The sequence below is a fragment of the Falco peregrinus genome, chromosome 10, assembly GCF_023634155.1.
Source record: "Falco peregrinus isolate bFalPer1 chromosome 10, bFalPer1.pri, whole genome shotgun sequence".
In the NCBI taxonomy this organism is placed as follows: Eukaryota; Metazoa; Chordata; class Aves; order Falconiformes; family Falconidae; genus Falco; species Falco peregrinus.
In genome coordinates, this window is record NC_073730.1 from 24,914,449 (window position 1) to 24,928,863 (window position 14,415).

The window sequence follows — 14,415 nt, forward strand, 5'->3', positions numbered from 1 at the left end:
AGGTGCCGTTTGGAAGCCCTTGGACAGAAATATTCCCCGGTTTCTTTGGCCAAGCCGCTGCCGTGAAAGGCCGCTTTGTTCCTGGGGCCTCGGCCTCACGTTTGCCCCTGTGGACTTCGATCCTGCGGCGGCCGGGGAGGCTGCGCCCCGCCGCTGTGCCGGCTCTGCCAGGGCAGCTGCTGGCGGCCGGTGGGCACCAGCCCCGCTCCGAGGCAGCGGCGCCGCTTTGATGGGTGCAGAGGGGCAGGATGAGGAACCGCTGCTGCTCCTCTCCCCGGCCGCCCGCCCGCCGCTGAGGACAGGTATAAAATACCTGGAGCTATTTATTCCATGAGTTATGTGTATCCAAGCGTCTTTACATTCCTGCTCACCCACTCTTCCGCCCGGATTCCTGTCTTCCTCTCATGTCTTCCCAAACTTTACGCCAAAGTTACTTTTTTTTTAAATTATTTTTATTTTTTTAAGCTATTTTTGTTATCCTGGCCTGTTTCATAAGCTGCACCCCTCCATGAAACTGGAATTTCCCTCTAACAGCTGCTTCTAGGTATTGGTGGGGCTCATCGGCTCTGCAGGGCTGGGGACAGACAAGTTTGACCAAAGTTCCCTTTGCCAGAAGTAAGGAGAAGCTGGGTCCCACATCCTCCAGATCTCAAATCTGCAGGGTCCCAGATCCCCAGATCCTGCATCCCCAAGTGCCCCATCCCCAGCTCCCACACCCCCGGCTCCCACCCCGCGGGCAGGCGGGACTCCGAGGCTGACGTAAGTTCCTTTAACTTCAAAGTGTCTCCCACCAAGCCAGTTTAAATCCTCTGCAGGTCTCGGAGGTGGGCACACCGGCTGGTTTCCGTGGATCTAACACGGGGTGGGAAGGGTGGCTCAGGCCAAAGCCCAGCCCGGAAAGCTCGGCCGGTTCTTGCTCAGCCCAGCGGTGCGGTGGGGAAAGCTGCCCAGAACAGGCTGGCCCTGTGCAGAAATGGGAACCTGTGTGGCTGATGAAAAGTGCTTTCTTTGGGTAGGATGTTTGTGTTTCCTTTGGCAGAGTGGTTGGAGGAGCGTGCACAGCACCTGCCTGGGCTGGGCGGGCAGGCTGGCTCTGCTCCCAGCGCGCCCATCCAGCTCCTTCGCTTGAAAGTGGGAGGAAAGGGAAAAGGTTTGGGAAACGCTCCAGCACCGGGTCTTCTTGAAGCAGGCTTGTGGCTAGCGAGTGCCTCGCCAGGGCAGAGACCTGTGACAGCAGCCTGGAGAGCTGTGGTTTCTGCCAGGAGCCCAGGGAGAGGTTTATCTGCCACCCTTGCAGCACCCGTGGGACGGAGGGGCCCATCCTGGCCCCTGCCCTGCTGGCACCCTGTCTGCCCGGGATGCTTTGTTGCAGGACACGCCTTTGCTCACCCTGGGGCCCTGTGACAGTTAATGCTCCTCTTCCTGCTCCTTATCCCTCTTCTGGGAACCAGCCCCTGGATTGCTCTGGTTTGCATCGGGGCTGAGAGGCTGAGCCAGCTGGGCATGAGGAGCTGGGGCTGGAGGCTGCCTCGCTCCTCCTCCCACTCTGAGGAAGAGTTCAAGGGGAAATGTCTTGGGTCTGGCAAGGACGGGGAAGGGAGAGGGCTTCGGGGGCAGGCGGCTGTGCCGGAGAGCGGGAGCCCACTGGGAAGCAGCAGTCAGGTTTTGCCCTGCGATGCGCAGCGGTCGTGGCCGAGATGTTTCCTGGGAGCCACCACGGCCACCAAGGAGGGCGGGCAGCAGCCCGGGCTGGCGCTCTGCAGCCTTTTCTCCACTGCTCCACCGTGGCCTGTCCTGCAGAGATCACAAAGCAGTCATGCAGAGGGTGCCCTGGCAGCTTGTCCCCTACCCATCATTTCTCCACAAAAGCCAATTTGATTTCCCCGGGGGAGAAGGTTCTGCCATCAGAAAGTGCAGATCTGATGAAAATTCGGGGAGAAAGCAGTAGGCAGTGAAGCAGTTTATCTCAGTTAGGATGAAGCCTCCATCGTTCAGCCCTCCCTGGGCACACAGAAGGGCTAACACTGGCATGGGACTGCGCCAACTGAACCAAAATTGTTGCGTTGGGTCCTTTTTTCCCCTTGGAAGGATTGTATTTTATTTTTTGTATTTTGTATTTTAACATTTTGCTCCGATTTGGATGAAACTCTGAGTGAGATAACGAGATTTCCCATGAAATGGGGATTCTGGGTCCGTGGCCAACCCTAATCTATCGGTTTACTTGAAGGTTGCTGGCCCCCGCTCCAGGCTTGGACCCTGTGGGGAGGGAAATGCTGCATCCCCCATCTCACTGGGAAGAATTGTGCTCGTGGCTGGGGCGAACGTTCCTCCATCCTCCTCCTGTCTCCGCAGGGCTCAACCAGCCCGTACATCCCTGGGGGATCCCACTCCCAGGGGGTGCAGACTGCACCCTCCTTCTGGGGCACCTTTCCACCCACCCAGACCTCAGTCACAGTAGGGACCGGTGTGACAAAAAGCCACCCCGGCTGCATTTCCATGCTCGGCTGCTTCGCTCATAGCAGACAAGCCTGATGGGTTCCATGCGCTGGCCGTGCATGTTGGAGCAGGACGGAGGGGACAGGCAGCCGTGTCCCTCGTGGTTTCCACAGGGACACCCACCCCCCACCCCCACCCCCATTTTGGGCAGCTCAGGCTCTGCAGCCCACCTCATCTCCCTTGCCATTCATTTATGAACGTGTCTGTGGTACTGTGAGCTACGGCTGGTGGTTATGCTGCTCCTGCTGCCCAGCAACACCGTGCCTATTAAACTAAACTGCTAGACTAAAATAAGCCTATTTTGAGAGCTGAAACCAAGGAGAAGAGCAGCTTGGTTGCTGCAGTAAGTCCATGGCTTTCAAACCAAACGCTGATGGTCTGAACTAAACACTGATGTCCTACATCAAGGCATTTGGCTGGGGTAGGGAAGGCTTTTGGAAATGGCTGGGGGGTTTTCCCAGATTTTTTTCCCATGAGCAAGATCATCCCATGAATCTCCCACTACAACTGGCTCCTGCGCTGGGGGAATAGGAATCCCATGAAAGCTTCCCAGGGGCATCTGTCCCTCCATCCCACACCCCTGCCCTGTGGTACCAGGCCATCGCCTGCCCCCAGGAGTGGTCCTGCTTGTGACTGGGGGGTGGGGAACCCAGGGGACTTGCAGGAAGCTCTGTGGCATTGCCAAGGATGGAAAAATCCCGGGGATCTGCCCTTTCTCCAAGACGACATCTGAGCTAGGAGGTGTTTTTCTTTCCATCTAGTCAGCACGGCTGCTTGGAAATTTCCTACGCCGGCTCCCGGCTGTAATGTTTTCATAATGAAATGAACCATCTGGCAAAGCCCTGAAAAATGATTCGCCAATTAGTGACTTACATCTTTCCTGTAATTCTACCTCATTAGCCTTTATTAAAAAGAAATAAATTGAATAATAATAAAAAAAAAGCCCGTCCCTAGGAACACCTTCAGAGTCCTTCCAGTTTCTTACCCGTGTCTTCCCTTCGCTCTCCTCCCACATGGGTGCCCAGGGTGTCGATGCAGCAGACACCAGCTCACAACACCCACAGCTTGTCCGTCAGCAGCCACATGGCTCCTGATACCTCCAGGTGATGTTTCTGGGCTGGCCACATCCCTGCGGCACTGTGCCCCATCCCTGCAGGCAGAGGATACCCGACCTCAGGGTACTCCTCGCTGGGCGTAAAGATAAGGACACCTGGGCAAGCCTTCAGGGTCCACACGGGTGCTGCCCGCTCCCCTGCACCATGGCCAGGGGCCTTTCTGCCCTTGTTGGTGCTCCCCGCCTGCTGGCAGAGGGGCCTGCGGCTCAGGGGATGGAGGCAGTGCTGACTCAGCAATGTGAGAAAATGCTGCCACAGCATTTTTTTTTTCACATGGTCGACTCAGCAGGTTGGAAAAACGTTGCTCAGCAGTCTGCAAAAACGTTGACTCACAGGGTTGCAAAAACACCGAGCCATTTGCAACGCCAGCCAGCCAAGCCATGCACAGACCACTTCTGCCCCTACTCTAATTTTCCCGAGGATGCTGCTGCTGTGGCACCCTACCCAACTCCCAGGTTTGAGGGGTGAAGCTGCCCCAGCTTCACCCTTGCCACCAGCCCTTGGCCAGCCACCCTCAGGCTGCCCTGTGTGACTTGGGCTTCTCCCCAGCAGCTCTTGAGACTCAGAGGGTGAAGACACACCTCTGCTGTAGTAACAGCCCCCTCCCCAAGTGCCCGTGGCTGCAAGGGAGGGCTGTGCGGTCCCAGCCTGGTACAGTAAATCCGAGGGCTGTGGGTGAGCAGCTGCACCACTGCAGTGCCTGCAGCTCAGCTACACCACCACTGCTGCACCCCCCACGCATGCTGGGACCCTCCTGCTAACACCTGCGGTTGAAATGGAAGAGGATCAGCAACAGCACCCACAAACTCACTGATTTTTCAGTCACCCCAGTGCCTGGCACTCACAAAGGAACTGGGAAAGCAAATTGTGATTTCTCAAAACTCCTGCACAATTAAGGATTTATGACAATTGATCTAGCTGAGCTGGGTCTTTGGGAAGGCTGCTTCAGTGCGGCAGGCTCCCCCTCTCCCCCCAGCACCAGGAGTGGCATCACCAAACACGGTTCTTCCCTGATGGCAGAAGCAGCAGTGAGACATGCAAGAACACTGCTGATGGCTCCTGCTCTCTCTAAAGATGCTGTAAAAGGAACAGAGGAAAGACTCCGTTAAAGAGTGTGCATGTGCTACATGTATTCCTTACCTCAGAGCCCTGAGAGGGTTTTGGGGCCCGGCTGCTTCAGCTGCAGCCGAGAGTGAACTGGACCCTCTGCAAGCCTTTCTTATTTTAAAGCCTCTGTTAAAGATGATGCTCATGGCCTTGGCTGAGACACACAAACACAGCTAACACCATGACAGCCCAACCACGCTGCAGTTCTGAATTTATTAGAAACAGCTGTCAGTACATCCTTTAAAACATTACATGTCAATGTGCTTTATTGCAATTTTTTTTATTGCATTTTTTTTTTTTATCTAGAGCAAGTAGGCCCAGGATGCTTAGTGTCTGGGATTTAAAAGCCCAACCATCTAGGTAAAAGAAAGTACAGCAAAATTGTAACACACCTGGTGACAAGTACAGTGTTGCATTACTGAGCTAGAAACTACAGGATGACTTGTCTGAAAACACTAACATACAATTGGTTTCCTTATGAAGCAGTTTGTTTCTTTTCTTCAAAAGTTAAACTACATGAATTCCTTTTTTTTTTTCTCCCCCTCCCCCCCCCTCCCCCCCCCCCCGCCCACTACACCATAAACGACAGAAGAACAGGTTTTACACAAATAACAAACAAGAGTACCAAAGTTACATGCTGGAATTCATCCGGAAAACAAAATAATGCAATAGCTTCTGGAGAAGCAGGTTCTTAACAGATGCAGTTTCCCTTAAAGAAAATAGAAGTCAAAGAAAAGCAGAAACATTAATGCAAAGGTTGTACAAAGGAGTGTGCTGTTATTTCAGCCCTCGATACAAGATCAAACACCCACTCATGCTTTACATTGAACCACACCTTATACAAAGAGTCCACTCACAAAGGGACACATACCACCACCACCCACTGCACATCAGCTCTGGACAGGGGGGGTCTGGGGGTCTGCTCAAACGTGCAAACGTTCATTGCATCTTGTGGGAGAGCAAGAGGGTTTCTTTTGCTAAACCTTTGCTTGGAACAAAGTTGATTGCTTTGTCCCAGAGTAGATAACACCCCAGTTCAATTCTGTTTACAAATAGAGTAGTAACCCCCCAAGAAAGATCCAGAGTTCAGCATTTCAGAAGCACATATGCAAGATGAACACAATAAACTCCTTTTCATTTGACAAAAACAAACCCAATTCTGCCTAAACACATGGCAGAATGTGCTAACAGTGAATTTTGTTTTATTTTTAAGGGGCAGTGCCACTTACAGCTAATGCATATAAATGTGTACGTGAATATATTTTACATATATCTATATACATACAGTACATATACACACACGCGCACGCACACACACACACACACAGATGATGCAGACCATTACAATCTCGTGGTGCAATAAACAGCCAGATATACAAAATTAACAGGTTTCATCAAACATATCTTTGCTGGATGTAGAAGTCACTCACAAAAACAAAAAAGACCAAAACCCCAGCCAGCTGACCAACCACAAACCCCCACCACGCCCGACAGAGACCCAGGGGCAGCTCTTGGCTGGCCCCAGCATCCTACAACTCCCCTGAAGTGACGAGACTCATGCCAGGGGGTGATATTCACCCTCGGAGACTTTTTTTGTCTTTGGATGCAATCATTTTTCCAAATGATCCTGAGCCCCTTGCTACGAGCACTTGGAAAGCGCATGGGTACGGCGCTGCGAAACACATGGGGAAATATCCCCACCCTGTTTGCCAACGCCGATCTCACAGAAGCAATTCCAAGGGAAGGTGGTGGAGGGGGGCATGAAATTAAAGCTGCTTTCTCTAATACAGGTTGATCAACAAGGCGTTTTTTCTACCAATAAGGGCCCGTTTGTTTGTTCTGTTGTTTGGTGGGTTTTTTTTGCCTCTGAAGCTCATATTACATGTTTTAAAGGCAAATTTTAGAAAAAATGGTCAGTCTAGTCATAAAATATGGCGAGTCTATGCCAATAGCAATTAAAAAAATGCAAATTCTGCATTAATTGTATGCAGCCAGCCCCAAAGACCAGCACTTCAAGCACTGTCATCATCTAAACAGTTAACAAGCTAAAGCTCCCTATCTGCCCCTGTGAACAAACAGGAAGGACTTGAAAAGATTTGAAGAGATTTTTTTTTTTTTTCCTTCCCATTCGGTGGAAAGTATTTCTGCTCACAGAATGCAAGATTCACAAAAAATGTTGGACAAACTTCATCTAACCCCATCCAAAGCTACTCCTCACGCAGTACTTAACTAGCCGAGCTGCTTCACGAGCAGGCCTGCGTTTATTTGGGCTAGTAACTCTGTTCCCTTCTCCTGGCTGCACACGTTGTGCCAAGGGAAACAAGGGGATTAGCAATGCAAGTTCCCTTCCAATACAGGAAAAAGAGCAACTCCTTAAGGACTCCTATTAATTCCCTAACTATCTCCTTGCAATGCATTTAAGGAGATTATTCCAAAAGGGAAGGGTCTGCTCTGGCATCACCTCTTTCTTTCATGGTTCAAGGCGGAGATCCTACTTCACTGTCAGTCTACTGCTTCGCTGAACTACAACCAGAGGGATGCTTTAGGATGCTGACCCTTCCTCTTCATTAAAGCTATTTGCTTTGAACACTGAATTTGAGCAAGCCTAACCCCCCCACCCCTCACAGCATCTTTGTTCTTCGGGAATGTTACTTTGATTTTGCCGTTCCAAAAGCAGAGGTTGAAAAATCAACATAAGGAAACTACATGTAAGAAAACCTGATTTTAAATATGATCTAAACAAAACAACCCCCAACCCATCATAGCGCTTTGTAAAACTGCATTTTGAACCTGTCTCTTACCCCTCCTGATCCACAAGCAGTACCTGTTTCATGTCTGCACAATGCAGCAAGCATACAAGACTCACTAACATTTCAGATTTTTATTCCCTGTTAGTGTAACAAAAATATAAAATAAACAGACATTCAAAAACAGAAGCAAGATTGTTCAAGTACCAAATAAGGGGCTTTTCCAAACTTAAGGTGTGACATTCCTATAGCAATTCTGCTGTTTTAAACAGCCACAGCGTTCAGTTAGACACAGTGCCACCCAAGCCTACAGAGAGCCCAGGATTTGGGGCAACCAAGACCCTCCTCCTTCTCCTGTCATCCCCAAAACAGCACCAACTGTCCACAGTCCCCATTACAGTTGCCTGGCTTTGTGAAGGACAGACTTTGATTTTTGCCCTGCTGTGACTAGAATGCAGGTATGATTGAGTACAAACTTTTTTCCTGGAAATGGCTTTCGGTTGTAGAAGTCTGGTGTCTTAGTCTACACTGACTACAGTCTTAGTGTGTCAGTGAGAAAACAATCAGGCCCACCACGTTAAATGGAAAACTTCCCGACCATCTGCCACATCAAGAGAGATGAGCGTGGAAAGAGCATTTTATTTTTGGCATAAAACAGAGGGCTGTACTGGATATAACTCTAGATTGCAACTACTAATGGTGCAAAGCAGTGACTCAATCCACTCCTGATGAGAAAGAACAAAAAAAAAGATCAATACAACCCCCAAACCTAGAGCACTCCAGCAGCAGAAGGCGGACAATCACATATTACTGCTTCACATACTAGCGAAGTATCTATTGGGGCATCTCTCTATTTCTAGGTGGGTTCTTCCCATGCTAGGGTTACCTGTAATCCATAAAGAAATCAGTGGGAAAAGATTTGTAACTTACTAAACTTCAAAAACATGGCACTCGTGGCTGACGCAATGGGGCCAATGACAACTGTGGAAGCAGGCTTGATTTGCATCCATACAAATACAAAATACTGAATCACCCCTGATCCCTGCAAATATACTTCAAAACAGATTAGAAGAAACTGTGCATATTCGAGTTTCAACGTCCCCGCCCCCCGCCCCCCACCATTTAACACTGTGCAAAAGTTATTTAACCCTACATATATATTTAATACAATATGGGTCAATGAGATCAGTACTCCTCTAACTGCAGTCTGATAACAGACTGCTGCTAGAACACTGAGACTTTCCCCCCTTTCCCCCTGATTTTTTTGACTCTTAAAATGAAGATCTTCTCACACCTTACTGTTTTAAAGGAATTCTAGTTCCTTTGTTTTGCCTTGATCTTTCCTGTATCTGTTTTAGGCTTAACAGCTGCTTTTCGCACTAGGGTGTAATCCTGCACCTCACAGGCCCATTTCTGATTTCTCAGTCATGCGAGTGTAGAACAGCCGCAGGAACGCACGGGGTTTCTCCCAGGTCTAACACCACTGAGGAAACAGAATTAGGCCGAGCACAACAAGCGCAGCAGGACCAAGCCCTCGCTCTGTGGATCACACCAGCTACACGTGTCAGTTGGTTTTATACCCATTTTTATTTGCTCTATGAGCACAAAATGGATGCAAAAAAGAATCTGTGCAATAGTATCTGACAGTCAAAGGGAAGCAATCACAGCAGCTGGGACTTCAGGTGCCTAAACAAAACACGGAGATACAGAGGCAAAAGACAACCTCAGAAAGACCACTGAGGGTAACGGAGCCAAACACAAGGAACACAAGCTTAGCCGGCCCGTATCCCTGATCTGAAGGTTTGGGCAAAACAGAATTTCAAACAATGCTTCAAGATGGCTTATTGGCTCCGAGTGCATCATTCACAGCAAATACATCACCTGTGATCAGCGAAGAGACCTCAGAGAGCGAGGGGCAAAAAAATCCCAACTCACTCACACTACTATAAAGCCAAGCTACTTTCACAGATGCCAGTAGAATTACACTGTATTTACCTTGGCAGAGCTGGGGCAGGAGCCTGGACCAAGACCTCACAGGATCAGTTAGATTCCACTACAGGGAAACTTCAGACAGCCCCGCTTTGCTATCCTGCTGCTGTTGGTACTTTGAGGGTGTGCCAGGATTTATGAGCCTGAAAGTAGACCTGCACTTGTTTAAAACAAAACTGATCCCTACCTTAAAAATGGGATAAATGTGAATCACTTCAGGCAGGTTGTCTCTGTCACAAAAACAGAGATCAGAAATACATGCCCCATCAGCCTCAGATATTAACACTAAGAGGAGAGCCCACAAGGAGAGATCACAAGGGCAGAGAAAAAGAGACACTCCACTCCCACAGGTTTTTCCACCAGCATGAGGCACCTGGCTATCATTTGTGCCTTTGAACCGATTTCCCTCATCAGGCATCTGGACTCAGCCCAGTACCAAAGGAATGTTAGATGCACAAGAGGTGTAAGAATGACAGCTTTACAGCTACCAGATTAGAACTGCAAATTATCCAAGAGGTAGGGCAAGTTCCTTTAAAGACAAAAATTTCCATGTCCATATACCACTGAGGAATCCATTCAAGATTTTCACTAAGAGCAAAGGCAACGCCTCTTTTCCTTTTCTTGGGGAAGTGGGAGAGAAAGGACACATGAGCAGATGTAGGTCATTGACATAGGAGCTTGCATGAATTTTCTTCTCCTCTCACCCAGTTTTGGTTAGATTTTGCAGTGTTTCATTTAATTAGAAAAGTGGAAGTGGCATCTACAGAATTCTTCGCCTGAAGATTGCACTCTGGCTGATTAGAAAGCGCCTGGGATGTGTCAGGGTCATTAGTGCAAAATAAAACATCTCACAGGCACGCCAGGCAACCAGACTACCCTTCCTGCAATGGCTGCCAGCGCTCCAGCCTTGTCACTTCCCTGCTTGCAAATTCATGCCATTCAGCAAAATAATGCTTCTAGTGTAAGCATTAAACGTCAACAAGCCTAGCAGTACTGCCCAGGCATTATAGAAAAAAAAAAACCCCACGCATTTGAACAGGAAATCAGCCCCAGGGTCAGAAACAGGACTAGAGCATTCTCAGACCTGCATGACTGTCTGCTTCCTGTCCTGTACAATGGGTGCATTGCAAGTGAACCGCTTCCAGTAACACGAACAAAAGTAACTTTCAAGGTTGCACACTGAACAATTACTTCGCCAGTTGTGCTTTGATGCCAAGTGGTTCAGTTTGCCAAACTTAGCTCTTTTTCATCTTAGAAGCTTAAGGAATGGAAATAAGCTGCTTTGTGTACTTTCCAGGGAGGAGATTTATTGGATGATTGCTATACTTGATGAAGCCCAGGACTACCCACTCCAGTGTTTGACAGCAGCCCCTGCCAAAGGATGGTAGCAGACATCCAATAACTGAGTAGTACAGTTCTCTTCCTTCCTGTGTTTTGCATCATGCCCAAAATAACTACAAGGGAATTCAGATTATGCCAGTGTAAAATCTTGCTTGGCTCCAGTGGTGTGAGAGTTCAGAACTTCGCTTGCAAAGAACAAATCAGAGGAGATCTATAATTAGCATGCTTCCTTCTATACAACTGGAAGTGACTACACCTCATGAAAGAATTTGGTACAATAAGCCATCCAGAAGCATTTGATTACACCTACCTCTTCTATACCAAAAAATCAAGCATTACCAGAGTCTGTCATTGTTCAGCAAGAGAACTGCAACAGGTGAGTGCAAGCTTCATTCTGGTTTACATTCCGAAGCACAGTATCGTTAAAAACTGAAAACAGAATCCCAAGCTGAGGAATGGGAGGAAGGGGGGTGAGGAAAGATGAGAATGAGTGATTACATCAGATCAGACAAATTTAGTGTTTTGAAGCCACACAATGTTTAGCTTTTCCTTTTATTTTTTTCAAGTTTTGGTGTAGAACGTGTGTGCGGATGCTAACGCAACCTTCCCCATAAGTGCTCAATCTAGCAAGGAACAAAGTTTTGGTGTGTTCAATTTGGTTATAAATGTTTCCTTTAAGTGAAGACCTGTAGTGCCATTGAAACCAAAACTTTGTTACTGTTGGCAAAAAAAATAAAGCAACTTTTCTTTACAAGCATTTTTCCATTTAAATAAAAACCTGAAGCTTTCCCATAATTCCTTTGGTCTTCTCTCACCAAATTCCATGCTACCTCAAGACAAGCCCTCTTTTGGAAGTTCGGCTGAATCGCAGTGAAGCTGCTAAAATTAAGAGAAGAATTGCTGCGGTAGAGTTTCCCCCCTAGTTTCTTGGGAGTTTAAGACTGAAAGACATTACTGATGCCTCAGACAGAGGCTTCAAATTGTCTCTACAAGAACAAGAGAAAACAAAATCCAATTAGAAGTTCCACTGAAGGTGCCTGGCAAAAATTATCTCCACAAAACGATGTTTTGCTTCCAGTATTTTTGTACGGGTTGTGTTGAGTTTATTCCCCTCATAAGGAAACAAAAGTATCAGTGTAAAAGCACAGCTGAGCTTTTAAGGTAGCACCAGGACACCTACACCCAAGTTGTCGTCTTGTTGCTGCTAGGCCTCTTTGATTCACATTCACAGAATCACTTCTTGTGCAAAACAAGCAGTCTAAGGAGAAAGAATGCCCTCCAAGTTCTAGTAAAAATCGATAGAAAAGAATCCAAGATAGCCAACGCTTTCCTCCTCCCCAAAATTTACCTGCAGAGAGAGGGGGGCATCTGTGCGTAGACAGGATAGGCAAGCCTGACATTTAGGGAATCATTGTGTTGGACAAGGGATGTCTGCTGGTAATGAAGAACCAAATCCTTGAGTGTGCTGTACAGGTTATATGGTTCTGCAAACCCATAACCTCTTGGAGTGCTGTAGATCACGCAGTGTTTCACTTCTCCATCAGCTCTGCAAGGAAAGGAAACAGGAGAGTTGAACATCAAAGGACAAACCCAAAGTGACAGTCTATTAACAATTAACTAATGCAGCAACCCTGCCAGTCACTAAATTACATAATGGAGGACCCCAGCAGATGCAAGAAGAGGAGATTAATATAGTCTGTGAAGAAACAGTGCTTCAGGGCATGCGATTAAACACTCTTGCATAATAATCCACATAAGAGGCCTCTTCTATCCTAGCAGTACAATTCCCTACTGCATTGTTCTCCAAATGTTTCTTGGGGGGGGGGGGGGGGGGGGGGGGGGGGGGGGGGGGAGTCAAGAGCTTAACCAAGAAGATAAGCACCTGAAGTCAGCAACGCCTTTGTGCTCAACTCATCTGGAAACCTATCCACTAAGGAAAGACACCAAACCCCACCAATTGTTAGGACCTACAGAGTATTTTATGAAATGCAGCGCTAACCTTCAGTGCGCATTTTTTTTAATGTTAAGCATGGCACGGGTTCAAGCTGGCTCATTATCTGAAGTCATAGCGACTGAGTCCCTAACTTGGCAAAACAGTCACTGCAACACAGTATTTCCAAAGCTGCTAGAAAAACTTATCTGCCAGAAAGATGGAGCATTATGTAATCCCTATGCTGGAGCCTATTGCCATCCAAGTCACACGTAGGAACAGCTTACGTTATGCCATCATTTGCTAGCTTGTAGTATGATACCAACCAAGAGAAAGTATCTGATGAACCCATTGCTTCAGTGACTGTGACAAACAGGATCTTGAACACAGCAGATACTACAATCTTCAGTTACCTTGAGGTGATATACCTTCACATATTCATTTCTCTAACTTGCTTTCAGAAGCAATTAACCTCATGTGAAATATATCAGTGAAAGCCATTTCGCACTCCAGAACAGGCTTGAAGGATTTTTAGATAACAGAATCAGAGTATTTCTGACCTCCATTACACCAGCATAAAATGAAGAAGTGAAACACAAGAAATCAATGAAAGGCTACGCAAGTGTCATAGAAACCACTGTTCACAAATAATGCCTCCTCTGAAGCATCACCATTATCTTAAACATACGAGAGAAAGCATTGGCCATGCTTTTCATGCAAAGAGTTAGGCACGTCTGAAAATGAGAATGGAAGCCATTACAGCTTTATAGCCCTGTTTTAATTCTTCCCGTGTGTTCCTTAGCAGGGAAGAATATGGGAGAATTTGGCCTTAATTTAGTTATGACTGCAGAGCTTCAAGGTGGGATACTTCAGAATTGTGTATTAGCTACTGTGGTGACTGAAGAGACTACTAGGACTACAGTTACTGCACAATCAAAATACATTTTTGCAACAAAGCTTTTACCATGCTACTCTTCCTGCAAAGATGTAACACATTCCAATGGGCAGGCCTAGCTAGGTTTGGCTTTTGTTCTCCAAAATAGCGAGCTGTGGTTGAGATTTATTGAGTAGTTAGAACAAAAAGGAAAATGGACTTACACCACAGAACAAGCATAACATCCTTTCTTGCTACTCTCACGAATTAAAAATGCTCCATCAGGTTTCCCACAGAGCAAGTCTTCTGCTTGGATACGGTTGAGATCCCCAACAAACCAAGTCTTCTCATCATGATGTGGCAGGTTTTCATCTTCTTCATTCACAAAGTAGGTGCTGAAAAAGAGGACAAATTTGTTAGTCCTTCCTTTTTTCTACAGTCTTTTACTGAGAAACTTTTGCATTACCAACCCCTACAGGAGAAAACACTTGTTAATGGAACACTTTTCAGTAAAATCACATATAGTGACACTTACTCATCAATATTTTCATTTTTGATCCCCAGCCAGTCGTTGATTCGCTTCTGTCTCACCCCTTTGTGATTGAGCCATCTGCCAGAAGAAGAGTGTATTAATATGTTACTTCAGAGCACAAGTACAGGTTTTCCTACTGAGCAAGCTGAACCTCAAACACAAGGTCCCACAAAGAAACAGTCTGGAGCTCAGTTTGCTCTCCATTAGCAAAAGCCATAGAAAGACCCTAGATTCTGTAAGAGCACTTCCCTGCACCATCTTCTGAGATGCCTCCTTTACTGGAT

General features: G+C 47.3%; 1 protein-coding gene across 3 annotated transcripts in view; it reads right to left on the bottom strand.

Annotated features, from left to right (window-relative positions):
- Positions 1-4,912: 4,912 nt before the first annotated feature.
- Positions 4,913-14,415, bottom strand: part of PIK3R3 (phosphoinositide-3-kinase regulatory subunit 3) — an 82,155-nt gene continuing 72,652 nt past the window's right edge. For all 3 annotated transcript variants that reach the window (XM_055815487.1, XM_055815486.1, XM_005238398.4), the window contains 3 exons: positions 14,135-14,209; positions 13,824-13,994; positions 4,913-12,341 (listed from right to left, as the gene is read on the bottom strand). In XM_055815487.1, the coding sequence (XP_055671462.1) occupies positions 12,140-12,341; positions 13,824-13,994; positions 14,135-14,209 (448 nt within the window). In that variant the 3' untranslated portion in view covers positions 4,913-12,139. The remainder of the gene's footprint in view (positions 12,342-13,823; positions 13,995-14,134; positions 14,210-14,415) is intronic.